Genomic DNA, 22104 nt, shown 5'->3' with positions numbered 1-22104 from the left:
TCAATTTTTGTAGGTTTTTTTGTTTGTGTGTATAACGTCTGTCTTTTCAATGAAGCTCTAAGCACATGAACTGAATGTTATAAGAAGAGGTTGTCATAAAAAATTCTCATTTGTCACAGGCTTCTTGCTAACTTGAACTGTCTTGGCATATTTTAATGACCTCCCCTTGATTTCAGGAATAATATCAATGTATTGCTCATGTTTTATACATTTTGATTGTTATATATAAAGATTACAATGCAAGAAATGATTAGAATACAACCACATAAAATGCACACATGAAATGAGAATAATCTTTTAAAATTATTGAAAATGAGCAGACTATAATTTTAGCTCTAAATGTTATGAACCAAAACAGAAGTTGAGGGCTGGTGTTGTGCCATGTAGTATTGTTCAATGCAGGCATTCCCAAATAATGAGTACAGTACAGTCCTGCCTATGGAAGACAGGGAGGGGGAGCTCCCTGGCTAGGTGCAGAGGCTGAGAGATGCCCCATACCATCAGCATAACAGATTGGGCAGATGGATTTCTTATGCCAGCCACCGTAAGACCGAGAAGCTTCATGGATAGCTTTTCTAGTGGAGTGCTCTCAGGAGCATCCTTATTGTCTGCTTCCTTGGACCTAAATCCTAAATCCACTTCACACAGTGGTCCCAGAGGGTTCTTTTCTCCATCGATGACATCACAGGTACAACAGCATCCTGTAGTTTTTGGTACACTCTCCCTCCTCCCTACCTGTCCCCTTTCTCTACTCTGAATCTGTAAGTTTGTTGGGGGGAGGAGTAGCAATAATACACTTAGGAAAACTATTGGTAACTCTCTACTTATTCTTTGATTCTTCCTTGAGTAACTTGGGGTAAAAATGGGATGCTACTATTAAAACAAAGTTGAGCAACTTTAATTAGTAGATTGGGAGATGATTCAAACCCTGGCACTGTGTTGGTTGGATTGGTTCGCCACTTTCTTCCGAGGGTTTAGTATGGTGTGTTAGTCCTGGTAAATGCTCAGTATCCATTTGATGAATGAATCAATGAATTTAGGGAAAAAATATGCCAAATGAGCCTGTCATTCTTAGCTTGCCTGAGTAAGGTAATCTCTACTCTTGAAAAGTTATAAACTGATCAGGAAGTCAGACAACTAAACACACTTTAAAATAAAATGCCATGAGTGTGCCATAAAGAGTCCACAGGATCCGATGGGAGCATGGGGCGATGGGACCTAATTGGTTCTGGGGACTAGGTCCTTAAAAAAGTAACCTTAAGCTGGCCAATGGAAGAGAGGTGCGAGTTAGCCCAGATAAAGGGAGAAAAATGTTTGAGGTAGAGGAAGCAGTGTTTGTTAAGAATTAGTGTTGAGAAAGAGATGGGACATGGTAGATTTGAAAAGCTGAAAAAAGTTAGAAGGGCTTATGAAGGGAACACTGGTGTGGATGTAAATGGAAGGGAGGCAGGAACCAGATCTTTGTGCAGGTCAAGAAGTTTGAACTTCAGGGGCAGGTGGCCAGCTGAACCATTTGTGTTTTAGAAAGATGGCTCAGACTGCAGTAGAATCTGTCAGATGGGAATAAAGCTGGATGTTGGGAGTTAGTACAGTTTGGAACTTCATAGGCTTGAGAGGATTTCTGTGGACTTTGCATAAAGAGGCCACAAGGATGAAGGTGAAGAGACATATGTAAGACATGTCAAGGAGTTGGAGTTAATGATATTTGGAGGTGGGCTGCATGTGGCAGGAAGGAGGAGGAGGACAACAGAAGGGTTCAGAATGATATCCAGGCTAGGTGCTGGTCTTTGAGTAAGGACCCAAGAGACAAAGGTCTGGGCAGGTTCTCCTAGACCACCACATGGTATGCAGAAGGCCGTGCAAGTCATTTTATGATCACTGAAATTGTTCCTTTTCCTTCTGGTTTTACATTTTATTGGGCTTGATTCCACTCGTTTACGCTTCCTTTTCAGATTGTGGGCCTCTGGTGCTTTGCTTTATTCACTACGGGAAGAAAATGCTTTGGAAGTTCTAAACCCAATCCCTGAAGCAAGATGAACAATCAAAGATACTTTCAAATGTGCAAATGCTCAGGGGCCTTGGATGCATTAGCGACAGCCGAGTCCCGAGCCGCACGGCGCATCTGTGCTTGTCCACAAACAGTTCAGAAGGAAAACCAGTTTGTGGTCTGTAGCAAGGCCCTTGAACCTGAGTGTTCTGTTTCTGGTATTTAACACAAGGGCCAGGACAGAGAGTAAGTAAGTACCTCCCTCAGCTGTGGTCCCAGGCACCTCACTTGCTGTACCCTAATTCCAGCTCAGTTTAACACTTCTCCAAATGATCCGAAGGTATATAAATGGAGTTTAGATTGCATTGGTGGAGGAATTTTTAGGAGGATGATCTGAGTGGCTAAATCTGAGTTTGTGGAATAATAATTCTGGTGAATCTGACTTGTCAAGGAGGTAGCCAGAATCATAGGCAGCTGCACTATGAATAATGCCCTGAAATGTGCCACTACTAGAAGCTGATACTATACCTGTGGGTATTTGCTGGAAGGCTCCCAGAAGGTATTCCAAGGGTTCTCTCTGCCTCTTCTGACTGCGTTTTATTCTTAGAGCTTCTAAAGAAGCTCAAAGATTGAACTTTGAGTGGTATTGAGTGGTTTTTGTGATTACTTGTATGCCATCGTCAGTACCAGCCTGTCAACACCGTAAAGGACAGACCATCTTTTTGTTTGTTTTGGAAATTACTCAACAGTAATCCTTAATTATATAACAGTAGGACTTTTTGAAATGTTGATTGATGCACTGCTGTTGTTTTATATTGCATTCATGCTAAATCTTATGGGGTATATGGCCTTCAATAAATAAATGCAAATAATGTAATTGAATCCCACTTCAGCGTGCCATTAATTATCTCACATGTATCTTCATTTCCTGGCTGGTGATATGAGCCAACATTCAAGACAGCTAGAAAAAGTATCCAGTAAATTTCCTTTATTTGGAGGGGATTAATGATATACAGACACACATATGAATCGTGTGTATGTACACACATCTACTTTCCATGTATCTATGTCTGTACTCACTTATATACCTCTATGTCTACATCAAAACACATGCATGGATAAATATGGATAAACACATGCACATAAATATTACACACATATACACACATGCATCTATATGTATGTATATGCAGAGATAGATATAGGCATGCACACTCACTCCAAATATATATGTTACTGTACATGAACCTTTTGGTTGCAAGTAATAGGAAACCCAACCCAAATAGGCCTAAATCATAAAGGCAATTTATTGGTTCTCAAAGGTACAGTTCCTTCCATCTTTCTTCCATATCCCAAAGGTCATCCTCTTTATATTTTTGAAATGGTTGCCCAAAATTTCCATATTCATATGTAGCAGGAAGAGGATGTCTGTTCAGGTAGCTTCTATGGAAGAGTGAAAAAGCTTCTTTCTCAGAACCCCTAAAAGTACATTTTCTCATGTCTTATTGTTTGGGTTTCAAGCCCACCTTTAATCCAATCCCTTAGCCAATGAGAGATGTGAAGATGGCCTAAAATTAATCCCTAAAACTGGTAGATTAGTGGGTGGGGTGCAGTGTTAGCTCTTCCAGAAGAATGTGGGCTGCATAGAGGAAAACGGATAGTCAAAGGAAAATCAAATTCTGTTACCAACAGAAGCCTGAGAGTCGATTGAATCCTGGGTGGTCCAGATTAATAAATGCCCCTACCCCCTGTCTCCCACACACGTGTGTTCATACTTCATGGTTGTCAGGAATTTCATAAAGATTCCTTTTATAACGGATTTGCTTTCTGGACCTCATGTTTGACAGATTCTATCTATTAAGAAACTGAGAGTGTTGTTATAACGAATTCATTTTTGCATTTTCATGCATGAGAAACTCGTATTACCACAATGAGTTCATATAATTCCAACTTAAAGTAATAAAATTGAACTTTTAGAAAGACTGGGAGACTTGATAGGAAGTAAATGTACAATTGCAATTAGAATCATTGAAATATTAAAAACAGCTTGATGACTCTCAGGAATCAAGGGCTCTGTTTGGGAAGCACTCTTGTAAAATGTGACTCTTCAGGTCAAGTTTTGACTAGATTTTTCTTGACAAATGCAGAAAGTTAAGATGAATAATCCATTGCACAAACAACCTGGGGTAGATTTGCCCTTTAGTGTCTCATACCAGCCTCACCCCTCACTCTCCCTGTCACTGCCTTTTTCCTCCAGTGATGTGATACCACCAAAGAGTCTCCCTGCAAGAAGAAAAAAAAAATACTTTGAAGTAATTAGGCTTTTTCCTTGGCCTTTTTAAAACATAGTCATTATTCAGAAAGTGTGTTTATCAGCAACTCCCCAATCTCAGGGGCTTAGCAAAGTAAACATTTATTTCTCATTTGTACCACAGTCCGAAGCGTGTTGCTAATGGAGTCTGTATGGGTTCTGCTCCATGTGGTGATACGGGGAACCAGGCTCCTTCCATCTCAGGAGTCCCTAGGGCCTCAGAGTTTTCCAGTGGAGCGTGTGTAGAATGATGGCATGTGAATGAAAACAGATGATTGTGTGGGCAGATCTCAGCAACCTGGCCTGGAAGTGATGCACATTATTTCTGCCCACATTCCACTGGTCAAGACACAGTCCTATGACCTCATTTAACTGTAAGGGAGCTGACAAATGTGGTCTGATTGTGTGCCCAGATGGAAAAGGACTTGGCTAATGCATAGGAGTCTTTGTTGCAGACAGAAAAATGCTTATTTAGAATGTGGCTTTTCTCCTGACACAGGTACACAGGAACATTTTGAAAGCCAGGGTTTTTGAATTTCAGCATTTTAAATTGAGAGGGTCATAACTAATGAGCTGAATCCTTATTGAAGAACAGCTTGTTTTGCAATTAACAAAGAGAAGAGTTTCTGTAAGATGTATTTTTACCCCCGAGGTCACTGGATATAGTCTCTTGGCACTCCTAGGACTTCTGGCGAGAGCATACATTATGGTAGCCATTAGGCGAGGAACTGTGATGCAAGTAACTCACTTCCCTTCAGTTGGAAGGTGGGACAGAGGTTGGTGGCTCTCATGAATAGCAGGGTTTGGAGTACTGTTCTGAGGCCGTTCCTTGGGAAGGTGGCAGGGTCTCAAAGGTATTACTCTGTGGTTTTGAGGAGCGAACTGAACTTAAGGTCTCAGATTTACATCCATAGAGAGGGGTTTCTGTGTTTCAAGAGCAGAGAGCAGGTGGACCTGAAGGACCCATGGCAGGCTTGGATGGTGGCATCTTGGCACAACCAAGATGGGCCAAAACTGAGAGATGGGAGAGTGGAGATACTGAGCGTCTTTAAAATTTGATCTTCATGTGATCTAAATTTTCTTGAATGGCCCTAAAATGGAGTGGAGGGGACCTACATTATGACAAATTAATTTATCAGCCAGTTTTGATAGATAGGGCTATAAAATCAGAATTCTTTTTGCATAAAGAAAATAAACAAATAAGATAATTCTTTCTTACTCAAGATTGTGGCTACATATTTATATGTCTTATATCCATAAGGACTTCAGTGCAGGGAATGTTAGTAGAGTGAGCTCTCTGTAAGGGCAGAAGAATACAGAGGGATTGCGGGTAGCAAAGCAAGGTACTAGAAGAGAGGAAGGAAGAGAGTACCAGGAAAGCTACGGTTCTTAAAGGTTCTTAAAGTGTGGTCCATGGACCCCTGAGGTCCTTGAGACTATTTTGGAGGTACAGAAGGTCAAAACTATTTTCATAAATACAAAGACATGATTTTCCTTTTTTATTCTTGTCTCTACGAATGTACAGTGGAGTTTTACAGAGGCATCAAATAGAGTAAGAAGCGGCTATGAACATCCAGCTGTTTTCTCTTCAACCAGGCGTAAAGGAATTTGCAAAAATGTAAAACACTCTTCCCATTAAATATTTTTTGTTTTGGATTGTATGATTATTTTTCACAAAATATGTTATTTATGTTCCCTGCTTTTTTATTGCTATGTTAAATGAAGTCATCAGTAATTTTTTTAAGTCTCAGTTTTAATTTCCAAAACAGTAGATATTGACAAATATAATCCACATTTTAAAAAGTTCTTTAGGGGCCTCAATTGTTTTTAAGGGTGTAAAGAGGTCCTGACACCAAATTACTTCAGAATGCTATAGTAGAGAATTAGATCAGAGGTTGAGAAAAATTAAATTCTGCCATTTGTGGTCAAGTAACCTCAGAGGCTGTGGAGTGCTGAGAAGGTAGATTGTTCTTTCTGGAGAAAAATCCTTAGAAGGGCAGTAGCAATTAACTAGGGATTGCAGGGGTAGGTGGTCATTGTTGGGGTAAGTAAATGTTAATAACACTTCATACAGCAATGTGTAAACCTAAAATAATTGCAATACTGCCATCTAGTGTTTCATAATGAAAATATTTTAATATTTATTTTTTTCATTCAATTTATGATGATTGCTTCAGAACTGAATGACTATAGGGACTCATTTGAATAGTATGCCCTGTATTTTTTATGTGTATTTCACCAAACATGTACCTTTAAATATTTTAAATGTCTTCTCTCATTTCTTTCTATATTTAACCTCTTCTTTCTTCTTAGGGTTTGAATAACTGGACAGGGTAGGATTCCCATCTAGTTATACCCTGTTCCAGTCTTGTGTTCCTGTTATGACACAGTGTAGGATGATTTAAACACTGTTTTAAGGGGACTGAATATGTAATTTTCCGCACTGTGATTTTGCCTAACTCCTCTCTCCACAGGAATTTAAGAAAAAAATGAACTTTTAATTTTGCCTTAAAATTTTTTTTTTATTTTTTGAAGTTTTTACTTTAATTTTAGTTAACATACAGTGTTATATTAGTTTCAGGATCAATTTTAGATGCGCAGAAAAGTTGCAAAGATAGTACAGAGCATGCCCGTGTACCCCTCACCCGGTTTCCCCTATTGCCAACATTCTGCATTACTATGGTGCATATGCTGAGTGCCTGGCACAATGGAGGAAAAGTCCCACATCAAGGCACATGGGCTGTGAAATTTCAGAAATAGAAGCTTGGGAAACAGGGAAAGTGGGCTGGGGCACAAAACAGGTTATATATAAAAGATTAGGACTTGAATTGTCATCAAACTTCTCGATAGCCACACCGGAAGCCAGAAGGCCATGAACCAATGCCTTCAAAATTCTGAGTGAAAATTACTTCCATCAGAGAATCCCATAGTAGTCAAACTGCATATCAAGTGTGACATTAGAATAAAGACAATTCCAGAACCACAGAGTTTCCAAAAAGTTACTTCTTGTACCCCCTTTATCAGAAAGTTATTCAAGGATTTGCTTCTCAAAGGGCTAGAGACAAAGGGGAAGAAAGCACAAAGGAGAGGTGATGGAGGGTGCAGATTATGTGACTCTGGGCTGGCCTAAAAAACAAAGAGTGCAGAATGAGCAGGGAAACAGAGGTGTTCGGACGTCTGGGAGTTATAGTTCTATGAGTGTTTGGGGATGAATTAGTGATAGGTATACAGAAAATCCAATATAAAAACCAGACAGTTGATTAACCCCAGAGAAAATAAAAGGTTGCATATAAGCATGGTCTATTATTACACGGCCCAGCGTTGAACCACATATAGTCATAGTAATATAAATATTGAGTATTTATTTAAACAAAAAAGGGAATTTCATTCTGTTGGGGGAGAAGGATAGAGAGCAAGAGGGAGGGAGACGGAGAGAGTGAGTTAGATCTTCTACCTCTATATCCAGAATTCGATAGTTATTATTTAAAATTGAAAACAAATTAAGAAGCAGTAATCTCAGGTTATTATTTAAATAACATGGGAGAAAATTCCAGAAGAAACAGTTGCATGTGGTTACCTCCAAGGAGTGGGGATTAGGAATTGGGAGGAACTGGTTAAGGGAAAATTCTAGTAGGATTATGTGATTTTTAAGGACAACACCCATGTATTTTATTAAAATGGATAAGATTAGATGAATGGGTGCCCTGCCGAAGCATCCAGGCTGGTCCAGCTCTGTTAAGAATCAGGGAGTGCCCCAAGAAGAAAGTGGACATGCTTGCCTTTACAAAGTGTCTTGGATTTGTATCAAGGCCATGGCCAGTCAAGTGTGATCATTTAATCTGGCTCCCTTCTCGTTTGCATACACATTTGTATTCCAGACTTTGGTCCGGGTGAGTCCACTGACTGTACAATTTCTTGGACTCCACTAACTGAAGGGCACTCAGCTCCCATTTGGCTGAGTGTTCTAGCTGGCCATCTTCTGAAAGCATGGCTTTCCTGGCAGGATTTGGATGGGGGGCATCCACTGCAGCTTATCAAGTGGAAGGTAGGAGAAGCACCTTCCCCTTTGCAAAGGCCGGGATGCAAATTACTTCTTTGGGTTCTGTATGCCTAGGGACGAGGGTGAGGGTGAGGAGGCAAAAGGAAAAGAAGGAAAGGGATAAATGAGCCCATCACCCTACCAGTGAAACTGTCACTTTTCACACAGAAGAGGCTCACCTTCCCTTGTCCCTTTCCTTATGCAAGGGTGGTGGTAGTGAGGGGTTGGACCACCAAGCTGCACCTATAATTTCAGTCAGCTCAAGTTCATCTGAGACATCAGTTTACATTGGACTAGCTGCTTTTGTCATTGGTTTCTTGAACATATTTGCCCCAATTCCCCCAACAAAAAAGATAATTTCCCCAATTGGCTGGAAAAATATTGGGTAAATTTCTTCAAAAATCCAGGAGACTTGATTGGAGGATGTTCATCCTTTGGGAGAGGTGTCCTTTTCTATCTCTGGTGGCCACAAAGCAGAGCCTAATCTCATGTGCCGCCCCATCTCCTGGGCAGCTGAGAAGTACAAGCAACAACCACAAGTTGGGAGAGAATGCCCTGAATGGGGTTGGAGGTCTGCTGGTCTCCATCCCACTACACACGAGCATGAGCATGTGAGTCCATCATCTTTCCCGAGTCTCAGCTTCTTCATCTGTAAAATACGAAGATTAGGCTAGCTTTCCCAAAACATATATATTTTCCACTAAAGGAATTAAGGGCTGTTCATGCCTATCATGGGAACAATATTTATTTGCTCAAATAAATGTGAGAAACCCTGGCTTAAACAAAGCTGAGAGAGTTTCTCACAGTTGTTTCCTAGAGCTCCTGTTGCAAATCATCATAAACTGGGAAGTTTATTTTCTCACTGTTCTGGGGGCCAGAACAAGCCGTAGACTTGGGGTCCATCTAAACAAACTTTTTACTAGTTCTGTGTGACTTTGGGCAAGTTACTCAACCTCTCTGTGCCTCCTTATCTGCAAAATGGGGATAATTATGGTATCTACATTGTAGTTGCTGTGAGGCTTAAATAAGATGATGTGTATCAAATGCTTGGTGCTTAACAAGCGCTCAGTGCATGGTCTTTATATTGGGGGGGGGGTCACAAAAGGAATCTGCAATCAGTTATATAAGACAATACTGTGGATTTCAGGTACCAGTTTCCAGGTCCTGTTCACTCAGGACTCAGGGATAACATTACCGGTCCATTCTGAGCTCCTGTCTTCATGGGGTCTCCGAGTTGCCATACTTCTTCTGTCAGTTTGTTTCATGCTCTTTTGCACAGGGCTTGCTGCAGCCTTATTTTAAGATTTTTATTTGTGGCCTCTAACCTGCTATTGTGTAGTTAACTATCGGCAGCTTTGAAGTGGGGAGACTTGATCCAACATGCCTTTTCTCTTTGTCAACTCACAGAATTTTTTTATGTTTGCTATTTTCCACTTAAGAGCTCTTACCTATCCTTTTGTGCTACGTATGAATCCTGGGTCATGCACTTACTAACTGAGTGACCTTGGGCAAATAACTTAAGCCTCAGTTTCCTTATCTGCAAGATTAGGAAAATGATTGTGCCCGCTTTGTAGGTTTGTTCTGGGGATGACAGAGGTTAGCATGTGTAAGGGCAACAATAATACTATTATGGTTGTTCTTTCTCCTGGCTGTATCCTCTTCTACTGTGTTACTGACAAGAGAGTTACATTATCTGCAGCATGTAGTGGGAATGGTCATTTCTTCTTTGTTCTGCATGTTAGAATATATTCCCTCTTTGCTCCTTCTGGACTGGTTCTACCAGCAGCTGCTGCTAGAGTTACCATTTAGCTACCCTTCCACTGTGTGCAGATCACATACGTAGGATGTCTATGGCTTTGTCAAATCGGTATGGCCTGGGATTTAAAAGCTGAGGTCGCCCTGTCACTTTTTTATTTTGAGAATCTTTGAACTTTTAGTTTGTCCTGGTCCTGAAAGTCTACAGAACCACTGGAAGTAGCATACACTCAGCAGAACGGAGGAGAAACATGAATTATATTTGCAAAAACAACAACAACAACAACAAAACCCCTGACATTTTGGAGATTTGTTATAAAGCATTACCATGTATATCTTTCCACTGGTTTTCAGATCACAATTGTCCTTGTAGGTATCTTTGTTTTCACATATCCTCTTGAGAGCCCTGATAGATAACTAGCATAATCCCCAACCTCCCCACCGCCCTGCATACCTATGCCTCACCCCCACACAGAAATGGAGATATTTCAGCTCTGTTACTTGGAATAGAAGGCTCTGTCTGTCAGGGTCTCTGCAGGTGGGGCTGATGGAAAGGGGCAGGACAGGACTTTCTCATCACTGGGCGGGCTAATATATTGATTACTTGGTTGCCTATTTCACCAGACCCCGTGATTCTTCCTTCTTTCTGTCCTTGTTCATATCCCTTCTGCCTCCACTCTGGCTACTTCCCTGTTTATGGTTTTTAAGAAGAGTTTAATGAAATGTTCATTATATAAGAGTTGGTAGTGGGGTGCTTTGAGCCTTTTGGAGGAAAGCACAATATAAATCTAATAAATAAATAATAAACAAGTGATATAAGCAGGAGGAAAATTATGTGTTTTAGGTGAGTTGTAAAGAATGTTGTAAAACCTGTAAAATGTATTTGTTAGATGAAGAGGCAGGGAAAAAAATGCAGATATCATCGCTTGTACAGAAGTGAGTCTTTACAGTATTTTAAATTACAAAAACAATCCTCATGAGTTTTAACCCTTTGTGAAGCCACCTCTGCCTCTGTTTTTGGCTGGAGGGGATGGGAAACAGAAAACAGCAGGTAGCTCAGTAGCATTTTGTTTACTTCCTCATTTGGCCACGGAGGAGCTATGAAAATGACATTTAGGACCCAATTCTACAGCTCTTATGAGCTTATAACTCCCAGTGATTTCAGGGAAGGCTCTTGAGGGGTGAACATGCTCTGCAAAATCCCACAAATCCTGAGCAAAGTCTAAATTACTCCATTAACACTTCCTGGTGGGATCTGAGTTTGTGGTTCTTCGGGAGGCAAAGGCCTCAGTTTTATGAATGCCATTATCAACCTTTGATGCTTCACTGGATACCAATATAATGTTTGGATTTTGATTTAACTTTGACTTTGGCTTTGTGTTGGCAGAAATTGGGGCTGGACTCAAACTTTGGCCTTCTGTTTGCCTTTGGATGTCAAAGATAGAATCCTATAGCTAAGAAATTTGGAGTTATTTTTGCATTTAAAAAGTGGGAAAGTAAGCAGGGCAGCTGAATTAGTTGGTTTTAGATCCCATTTCTGGTGATTTCTATTCAGGCTATTTCTTCTCTAGTCCCTTTTAAAAACTAATCACACACACCTGAGGTAGAGGCACATTTCATCTACCTGCTTTAGATGTCAGCACAGGCCCTATATTTCATTAGGTCACTTCCTGTTTGTTTTCTCTACTCAACCAATTTGGCCTGCGCATCTTGGTTCCTGTTTTCTGCTAAACCCCTTAGATTAAACATCCCAGTTTGGGATGACTGCCTGTGGAAGTCTTCTAGAACAGGGCTCACCAGATATATCTACCCTTTGTCTGGACCACCTGGAAAAGAAGGAGAGAAAATAGATTTGAAGCATGGTTGTTCATTTCTTGGTGTGTAAGGAGAAAGGAAGAAGAGAGGGAAGCATGTATTCATGAAATTTCTCATAGCTTAAAGGTTGATATGACAGAAACCACTTTTCTTTCTTTCCCCCAGCTTCAAATTTGCGGTCCACACAAATCTTTTTTTTTTTTAATTTTTATTTATTTATTTGAGAGAGAGAGACAGCGGGAGAGGGAACACAAGCAGGGGCAGTGGGAGAGGGAGAAGCGGGCTCCCTGCAGAGCAAGGAGCCCAATGCAGGGCTTGATCCCTGGATCCTGGGATCATGACCTGAGCCGAAGGCAGACGCTTAACCAACTGAGCCACCCAGGTGCCCCCGGTCCACAAAAATTTTAATGATTTCCCCCCCTTTAACTTTTTATTTAAATTCCAATTAGCTAACATGCAGTGTAATATTAGTTTCAGGTGTACAATATAGTGATTCAACACTTCCATACAACACCCAGTGCTCATCACAGCTAGTGTACTCCTTAATCCACATCCCCTATTTAATCCACCCCCCTTTTTTGATTGTACCATGAGATTATATAGGCATTATTGAAAGAGTATGGGCTTAGGCAGGAATGATATTCAAATATTCATCAACTCATTCAACACCCAAGCAGATACCAACTGTAAACAATGGGTATAGACTAGACTAGCCTTGCATTGACTAGTGAGAGTGGATAGCAGCTATAAACAACCAGTATGGGACCATTAAGACCATGAAGAGTAGAGCTGTAAACCACTAATATTGACCAGACTGGCACCCACATGAACCAATCAGAGTGGGTGCCAGCTATAAACAAGCATTGGGGCCACATGGACATGTACTGATTGAATTTTAGCCTTGGACTTATGACTGGGACACATCTGGAATATATCCAACTCTATTTGTGAACTACTAGAGAATTAAATCAGTTAACCTCTCTAAGCCTCAGATTTCTCACCTATAGAATGTTTTTTAAAGATATATTTATTTGAGAGAGAGAGAGAGCGCATGCATGCGCACACAGACAAGTTGGGGAAGGGGCAGAGGAAGAGAATCTTCAAGCAGACTCCCCTGTGAGCACTGAGTCCAATGGAGGGCTCGATCTCAAAACCCATGAGAATCATGACCTGAGCCAAAACCAAGAGCTGGACACTTAACTGACTGAGCCACCCAGGCACCCTTCACCTGTAGAATTTCTAATGCTTATCTCTGTTTTTACTGAAATTTCACTGGGCAAATATGGGAGAAATTTTTCTTGTATTTTATGTTTCTTTGGATCTGGGATGATTCCTCAACTTTTTCTTCCAGATTACTAATTTGGACTTCAGCTTCATTCATTCTATTTTTCAACTCCAATATTGAATATTTAATTGTGGAATCATATTTGTAGGTTTTTTTTTTTTTTAAAGATTTTTATTTATTTGACAGAGAGAGATAACAGTGAGAGAGGGAACACAAGCAGGGGGAGTGGAGAGGGAGAAGCAGGCCTCCTGTCGAGCAGGGAGCCCGATGCGGGGCTCGATCCCAGGACCCTGAGATCATGACCTGAGCCGGAGGCAGACGCTTAATGACTAAGCCACCCAGGCGCCCCTATTTGTAGGTTTTTAAATTTATTCTTCAATTGCTTCATTTTCAAGAAGCTGTGTTTTGTTTTCTGAATGTAGTCACACCTCAAATCTTTTTAAGAATGCTAGTTTAAAAAAAATTAAGTTCCCTTTCTTGCTTTCTGTCTTTCTCTTTCTTCCTTTCTTTCTTTTGGTATCACTTTGAGATTTTGGGATTATTTGCTTATTTGGGACCTTATCTTTCATTCTATTTGTTTTTGTCCAAAGTCTATTGATCCTTGAGGGTCTGTTCATGTTTATGAATGAAAGAGTATATTGACAATTATTATATGGTTTCACTCATATGTGGAATATAAGAAACAGGGCAGAGGATCACAGGGGAAGGGAGGGAAAACTGAATGGGAAGAAATCAGAGAGGGAGACAAACCATGAGAGACTCTTAACTATAGGAAACGAACTGAGGGTTGCTGGAGGGGAGGTTGGTGGGGGGATGGGGTAACGGGGGTGATGGGCATTAAGGAGGGCTCGGGATGTGATGAGCACTGGGTGTTATATGCAACTGATGAATTATTGAACTCTACATCTAAAACTAATGATGTACTATATGTTGGCTAATTGAATTTAAATTAAAAAAACAAACAAAAAAAAGTCAGTGTCTGAGTTAGGTTGTTTTTTAAAGTTAAATAGTTCTATTTAACTGAAACAGGGCTGACTTTATAAGAAGCAGGGTTCTGTATAAGTGAATGGGAACTACTGATAGTCAATCTTTTCATAAAGGACTATACATGAGGGGAAAGAGCCAAGATTTAGAGCTCAATAACTGCCAGATTTCAAGGATTTTAAGGAAGAATATTTTTTTTGCTTTTTTTTAGGATTTTATATTTTTATTAAGTATTTTCCAATTTTATTGAAATGTCATCGACATACAGTATAAGTTTAAGATGTACAGCATAATGACTTGACTTACACATATTGTGAAATGATCATTACAGTAAGGCCACTTGGCATCATCATCTCATATACATACCCACACCCCTTGAAAAAAGGTCTTTTCCTTATGATGAGAAATTTTAGGATCTACTCTCTTAGCAACTTGCCAATGCACCATACAGCAGAGTTAGCTATAGTCATCATGTCATCCATTGTGTCCCCAGTACTTATTTATCTCATAACTGGAAGTTTGTGCCTGTTAGCACCTTCCTCCAACCCCCTACTCCCTACCTCCTGCCTCTGGTAACCACAAGTCTGATCTGTTTTTCTATGAGTTTTGTTTGTCTTAAGATTCCACATAAGTGAGACCATACAGTGTTTGTCTTTCTCTAATTGTTTACTTGTTACTTTTATGTCTCTTGTCCCTACTCCTCTTCAAGTTCATGTTTAGCTTGAGTTTGTTCAACTTCTCTTGACCATTTCAGTACCGTTGATAAGGATCATTCCTAGCACATCTCTCACTTTTATTAAGCATTTCTTAGGATTTCAACATGGGCCAAGGGAGTACCAGCTGCTCTGTTTATGGGAGAGAAGAACCAATCAAGCCAGCAGTATGATAGATAATACTTTAATTATCTTGATGATCTCTCTGAGGCCTGCTCTATTCTCTGCATTGGTTAAACCAGAGATTCCCCAAGGGATCTCCTCTTTATCCTTAGCACCAGTCTTCAGTGTAAGTTTGTGTTGTAATTCTTTGTTTTAGTTTCTCAATTTAGACAATTCTATTTTCTTTCTATTATCTGGAAGTACTTTAGTAAATGTGGTATTCTATTGGGACAGTTTTTTCTTTTGTTTTCAGCTCAGTTGTGGATTTTCTTTTTATTTACTATCATTTCAATGGGGTTGTAAGGGAGAGATATTAAATATGTATACTCCATCCCCCACCTTGAACATGAAGTCTGTTAACCTGAGTCAATATATGGATGTACCTCATAAACCATGAAGCATTGTTCCAAGTTAGCAAGCGAATTTCCCTCTTCTTCTTCTTACCATTATCATTTTCCTCCTCATTGCTAACACTTCCAACCTCATCACTAACATTGTCTAGTCTTACGCTTTTTAGAAAGAAGATGAGATAACATGGAATTGATGGAACTTCAGACAATGTAATGGGAGAAAGTGAAATATTCAGACAACGTGAAAAAGGCATGGTGGACGAGGAATACTATGTTGTAAATGGGCACCACGTCCAGGCATCTGCTTCCGAGGTCAGCTCCTCTAAGCCATTTGCACATTTCATCATTTCTTACCTCCTTTTATTCTCAACACACAGACTCTCCATGTACCAAATTTTCTAGTACCTCCACTGGCTTCAAGGGCAGTGGTGAAAGATACCCACGGCCATCACTATTGGCATATGTGGGTTATTTATGGATAAGTGTCTGCTTACCTGTGTATTCTTTTGTATCAGCAGCGTTCTAAATATAGATGCCCATCACAGATGCTTAGAAAATTTTTTTTTGTATTATGAAAATAATACAAGATCATTATAAAACACTTAAAACATATAAATAAGCAAGAAATAAAAGAGTCAGAGAGCTATTTTCAAATTTTGAGTATATACATCTAGTCTTTTTGTATATATCCACAGACTTTCATGCACACATACCCTTTTATATTTTTCACCCTAATAGGAAGGTTCTATAAATGGTTTTGGCTTTTTTTAATGACATCTACAACTATCTTGATAAGCTATAACATGTCTGCATCTTTCCTCCTCATCCTGTGCTTTTTCTCTTATCTGTCTTTCTACAGTTGCTCATGGATGTTACATGGAAAGTGAAATGTGAGTTAATATATTTAACCTGGAAAAACGAGAAAAAAATTGCTGTACCTCAATCATTTGTTTGGAGTATGGGTTCTACATATTAGCCTACATATTTGTACATGAGTTTTTGTTTTGTTTTTGTTTTACCACTACCCAATTCATCAGTTAAGATGGGACATTTGTTTATTTGGATGAGTATGTGCCAGCATTGTACTGGAACAAGAAAGCATTACTTATGCCATTCCTTCTCGGCCTGCCCATCTGGTAGGGGTTGCTTCCCAGGTAAGTTCCTTAGTGCACAAGGTTTTAAAAATTATTAGGCCAGGGGCACCTGGGTGGCTCAGTCGTTAAGCGTCTGCTTTCGGCTCTGGTCATGGTCCCAGGGTCCTGGGATCGAGCCCCACATTGGGCTCCCTGCTCCGCGGGAAGCCTGCTTGTCCCTCTCCCGCTCCCCCTGCTTGTGTTCCCTCTCTCTCTGTCTCTCTCTCTCTGTCAAATAAATAAATAAAAATCTTAAAAAAAAAAATTATCAGGCCATCACACAGTGCCCAGGTCAGCACTCTGGGACTCATGCTAGATTCTTCTTCTTCCTCTCTCCTTTATTTAACCAATTATTATTATTTTTTTTATTCTAGATTCTCTTAAGCTCTTGGTTACCCTCTCTTTTCCATTACTACTACCTTTCCTTTAGTTCTGGGACTCACCAGCTCTTGTCTTCTTGACATATCCTTCCCTCCTCTCTACTCCTCCAATCCCGCCAGCACATTGCTTATAGTGTGGTCTGTTAAAGTTCTGACCACATCCTTCCATTTCTTGAGAGATAGCAAGAGCTCTTAAATCAAACAGGCCAGGTTTGAATCCTGACTCCACCACTTATCAGTTCTGGGATCTCAGGAGACTCCTGAGCTTTGCTGTCTTCAGTTTCCTCATTTATAAAACGGAACAACAATAATAGTTGTTGCAAACATTAAATGTGTTTATTAACATCAAATGCTTAGAGCAGTCCTGGACAAACTGTGTTCAGTAAGGTTTAACAATGATTAAAAACATTTTTATTGTCTTCCTACCTTCCACAGAATAATTTCTGAACTTCTGGCATGTCATAAAAAAACTCTTTGTACTTTCACCTCTGACTACATCCCCAGCTTCACCTCTTGCTTCTTCGTTTGTATCTTCTTCTTGGACCAAAGTAGAGCACATGCCATTCTTTAAATGTGCCACGACCTTCATGTCCTGCTGAACTCAGTGTTCCCTCTGCTTGGGTGCACACCTGACTGCTGGCATGAATAGAGACCAACAGGGGACAAAGATCCAGGCCTCCCACCTTCCAAGCTGGAGCACTTCCTACTCCCACATGCTGCTTCCTTCATCTCCAGCCTTTATACCCCTCTTCCGAGCATGTTACCATGAACTTGGTAGAGGACTAAGAGGTGGGGGAGTGGCGTGAGGCAAAGGGAACACCTAAAAGAGGTTTTTAGTACACATGAAAAATCTCTTCTTATATTAACTGTTTGAAACAGCGTGCCTTTTTACCTGGGGGCATTTGGACATAACTCCATGCTTTTTTTTTTTTTTTTTTAAGATTCTATTTATTTATTTGAGAAAGAGAACAGGAGTGGGGGGCCGGCGGGGGGGAAGAGCAGAGAAAGAGGGAGAAGCAGACTCCCTGTTGAGCAGGGAGCCTGATGCAGGGGGCTTAATCCCAGGACCCTGGGATCATGACCTGAGCCGAAGGCAGATGCTTAACCGACTGAGCCACCCAGGTGCCCCATACCTCCATGCTTCTAAAGATGACTACTGTCATGAGAGGTGTTGATATGGACACTATAGCTGTGTGTTGGTATTTTGGATGGCATGGGTGGTCATCATTGGTGGTAGCTGGGGCCGTGTTGTTTTCCTTCTGCTATGCTCCATGGGCCTCTGCCTAGAGGTGCCCTAAACCAGCTGAGCACATCTATATTGGCTTTGGATCTCTCTCACGGTGCCTGTTCTTCCTTTCATTAGTGTGGATAATCAGAGTTTGATTGTAAAGTATGCCCGGGCCAAATACAAGGGCTTTTAAAATTGTCTGCTGTTTTAGATTATCCAGGCCACTGATACACCTTCCTTAGCATGGATAATTGAGAGTGGACTGGGCTGAAGAATGTTAAGCAGAACCAATTGACAAAACAAATGAGATTTTAAAAATCCTTTACATTTTAATAATAGAAAAAAAAAACAAGCTAGGTTTTCTTTTTTTTAATCTAAAAGGGCCTATTTTATATTTTGAAACTGTAAATTTATTTGCTTTTATGTTGACTCAAAATAAGAAGATACTTTCTATGGTGTGGCCATTTAAAACCTATTTAAAATGTGTACTAATTATAATAGGCACTTAATGGAGTTAGGGGAAAATTGAAAATATAGACAAGAGGTTGGACAGTTCCAGAGTCAATGTCAAATCTTTTAACTATGTTTATGTTTCAACTAGGTAGCAAGGAGAGGGTGGTAGTCACTTCAAATTCTGAAAATCTCTCTCTTGATAGTGGAGACTATAATTCTTTGCCCCTAATGAGTAATAATCATGTAGAGAAGGGCATTTTTTGAATGTATGTATAAGATTAACAGGGCTCTGATCCCTGTCTGAATGTCTGTGCTCATTCACTTCTCATTTTCATCCTCTTGTCTTTCCCCATGTGCCTCTGAATGCAGGCAGAAATGTATTTACACGTCACTTGACTGGGAATTTAGAGGACATTTTCTCAAAGGAACAATGTTGTAAATAGGGGTAGGTGTCACTGAATACCCTTCAGGTGTGTAATGAGATAAATAGATTTGGGGGGTTGGCGTGGGAATTTGGAACTTAATGTAAGAGGCAATAGTGAGTTTCTGGGCAGGTGACTCATAAACAAGGTTTTTGAAACATTACCCATTTTTATGTTGGGAATTGCCAAGCTAAGGCTTAAAGTCTCCCTCAACACCCATGAATAATCATTTAAATACAGGCTTTGAGACCTGGGGGGAAAATGCATTATTTACTCTAAAGACAATAATCTTCCTTTGGAGTCATTGTAGTCTATCATACAGATGCATACTCGGGGATATTTGAAAGAGCAACATTTTCTCTTGATGGTCCATTACTTTGTATGTTTTATAAATTATTATCCAGGTCTAGATTGCAGGCACAGGTTAGAGATGCACATCAACCACTCTGTAACAGAATGTGGGAGACTAAGGGTCTTTCACAGGGTGAAATATTGCAAGGGACTTTGGCCATTGCCTACTTTCTTTGTGTGAAGAACAAGATATGGGGATGGAGGTGATGGAGACCCTAATGAATCCTTTGGTTCCCTGCAATGCTGAGAACTTGGCAAATGTTGGTATACAACAAAGTCTTGTTGTTCAACTGACTTGCTGAAGGAAGAACTGAGGGCTTCTTAGCATAGATATTGTACAGCTGAGGCCAAACATCTGCCAGGGTCACCTCAATACACTCTCTGTGGCTCAAATAAAGACAAGGTACGGCCATTCTAAAACTGTGATGTAGTTGGCTTGATGTTGGATGATGACTTTGGAGAGAAAATATGTCCAGAGAGTCAGAAAAGATCTGTTTCCATGATGTACTGGAAGACCTGGGTGCCCCATGTGAGTTAATAATTAAATTAAATTGAATGAATATTTATTTGAATTAGTGCTACGTAGTTCCTCCCATTAGACATTTATTCACTGTGAATATTAGAGCCTAGAGATGTAAAAAGTAAATAAAACGCTCATTTGAATCCCACATTCTAGTGAGGGAGAGAAGCATATGCAGAACCGTGATATGATGTGACAATCCTAATAGCAGAACAAGCAAAATGCTAGTGGAGCATCAGTGGGAGGGGTGCGGATACAAGAGTAAAAGCACTTTATGGGCATTTATGTTGGGCTTTTAATAAGAAGTTTGTTTTATTCTGTTTTGTTTTGCTTTGTTTTGTTTTCAGGGATAGACACTAGGATGGGCAAATCAGCAGAGGAAACATTTTGAACCAAGGCACAAAATTATGAATATGTATGTAGTTTTTGAGGAATGGTATAGTCACATCTAGTAAAGTAGGCAAATGGTTCAGGATTCTAATATTTTGGAATGTATTAGAATCACCTAGAGGTCTTGTTAAAATGTAGATTTGGGGGCCCCACATGAGGCTATACAACACCACTATTTATAGATAGGGCCCAGGAATTTACATTTTTTTATAAGTGTTCTGTATGATGGCTCATGCTTTGAGAAAGCCTGCCACAGTCTGTTTTCTGATGATAGGGAGAATGGCAGGACCTGAAGCTAGAAAAGTAGGATAGGTCCATGTTGTGATGTATATAAGGTACCAGGCTCAGGTGTTGGTGTTAGGATCATGTGCAATAGGTTCTTGGTAGCCATAAAAGATCCTTAAGCAACAGGAATAGTGTGATTAGGTCTGTATGTTAGAAAGGATTTTGACTGCAGTGTGGAGGCTGAACTGGAGGAAGGAGACACGGGAGCTAGGGGGCAGTCATTAGGCTCTTACAGTAGATGAGGCAGGGATGATGAAGGCCTGAATTCAGGTGGAGGGGGCAGAATGGAGGAGAAAGCATAAAGAGACATCACCGAGGGAGAACCGAAAGGATATGTTCATGAATATAATGCAGGGCAGGAAGGAAGTAGGACGACTAAGGTGACCCTTGTCATTGTAGTTTAGGTGACCAGTTGGCTGATGGCACTATGAATAGAAACACAATACATTGGAGAAAGAGAAGGTTTGGAGTTGGTGTGGTAGAAGTGGGATAGGTTCAATGTGGGCTTGAGATTCCCTTAGGTTATTTATTTATTATTAAAGATTTTACTTATTTATTTGGGAGATTTGGGAGAGAGAGATCGTGTGAGTGCACACAAGTGGCGGTAGGTGGGTGGGTGGGTGGTTTGGGCAGAGAGAGAGGGAGAAGCAGATGCCCCCCTGAGCAGGGAGCCCGACCCGGGGCTTGATCCCAGAACTCTGGGATCACGACCTGAGCCAAAGGCAGATGCTTAACCGACTGAGCCACCCAGCCCCCCCACCCCAGGGTATTTAAATGGAAATCCTGGAAGGTGACTGGAAATTCGTATCTCCTTTTCAGGTTAGATTTGCTGGTAATCACCGGTGCCTAGAAAATGGTTGAAGTCATAATGGATGAGAGTAGTTGAAATAGGGTTTTGGAGGGAAGTGCAAAGAGGAGCAAAAGTTGCAAAGTCTGGATTGAATGCTGTAGAAGAACTCCGAAGACTCAGAAGGAGCCCACATGGAACTGACATTCTTTTAGGACATCAGACTGACTAGAAAGAATTCTAGAAACCTTCTAATCTAGTGGTTTTAAAACATTTTTTCATGCAGCAGAACTAGGAAAATCTAACTTAGAACTCTAACAAAAGAGATACTGATGCAGCTTCTCTGGTTGAAAGGTGGGTGGACTGTCCCCCCCAGCATTTCCTTCTTTAGTGTTTTTTCCCCAAGTGGTGACTCTTGACTCCACTTTGGGGAACATGGTTTTTAAAACATCTTCTGGAAGCAAGAGAGATGGATTGATATTATCGATGTCGCACAACTCATTAGTGACAGAGGGGGAACATGATGAGATAAGGCCCACAAGAAACAAAGCAACAAAGACAATGTGGAACTCATGGCCAAAATGAGTGGTGCAGAGGATATGGGTGTTAAGGCAGAGGGTTAACATTTTGGGTTGTGATATTCAGGGAAGGAGTTGAAGAGGTAGTAGATTTTTAGAGGATAAGAAAACATTTAGGGATTTAGTTTCTTGCCCATTTAAAAGTCAGAGCTTAAGGTTTGTGCTGGGTTGGAGAA

At 40.4% G+C, this 22104-nt stretch overlaps 1 protein-coding gene across 1 annotated transcript in view; it reads left to right on the top strand.

The window, feature by feature from the left end:
• Positions 1 to 15614: 15614 nt before the first annotated feature.
• The window catches only part of LOC118010165 (cytosolic beta-glucosidase-like), a 105026-nt gene continuing 98536 nt past the window's right edge, over positions 15615 to 22104 (top strand). Inside the window, 1 exon segment of the mRNA XM_035004360.1 lies at positions 15615 to 15713. Within this exon segment, the coding sequence (XP_034860251.1) occupies positions 15615 to 15713 (99 nt within the window).

Source organism: Mirounga leonina, unplaced genomic scaffold (genome assembly GCF_011800145.1).
Source record: "Mirounga leonina isolate KUSES-001 unplaced genomic scaffold, KU_Mleo_1.0 Mir_129, whole genome shotgun sequence".
Lineage (NCBI taxonomy): Eukaryota > Metazoa > Chordata > Mammalia > Carnivora > Phocidae > Mirounga > Mirounga leonina.
This window is presented reverse-complemented; position numbering and strand designations above follow the sequence as displayed.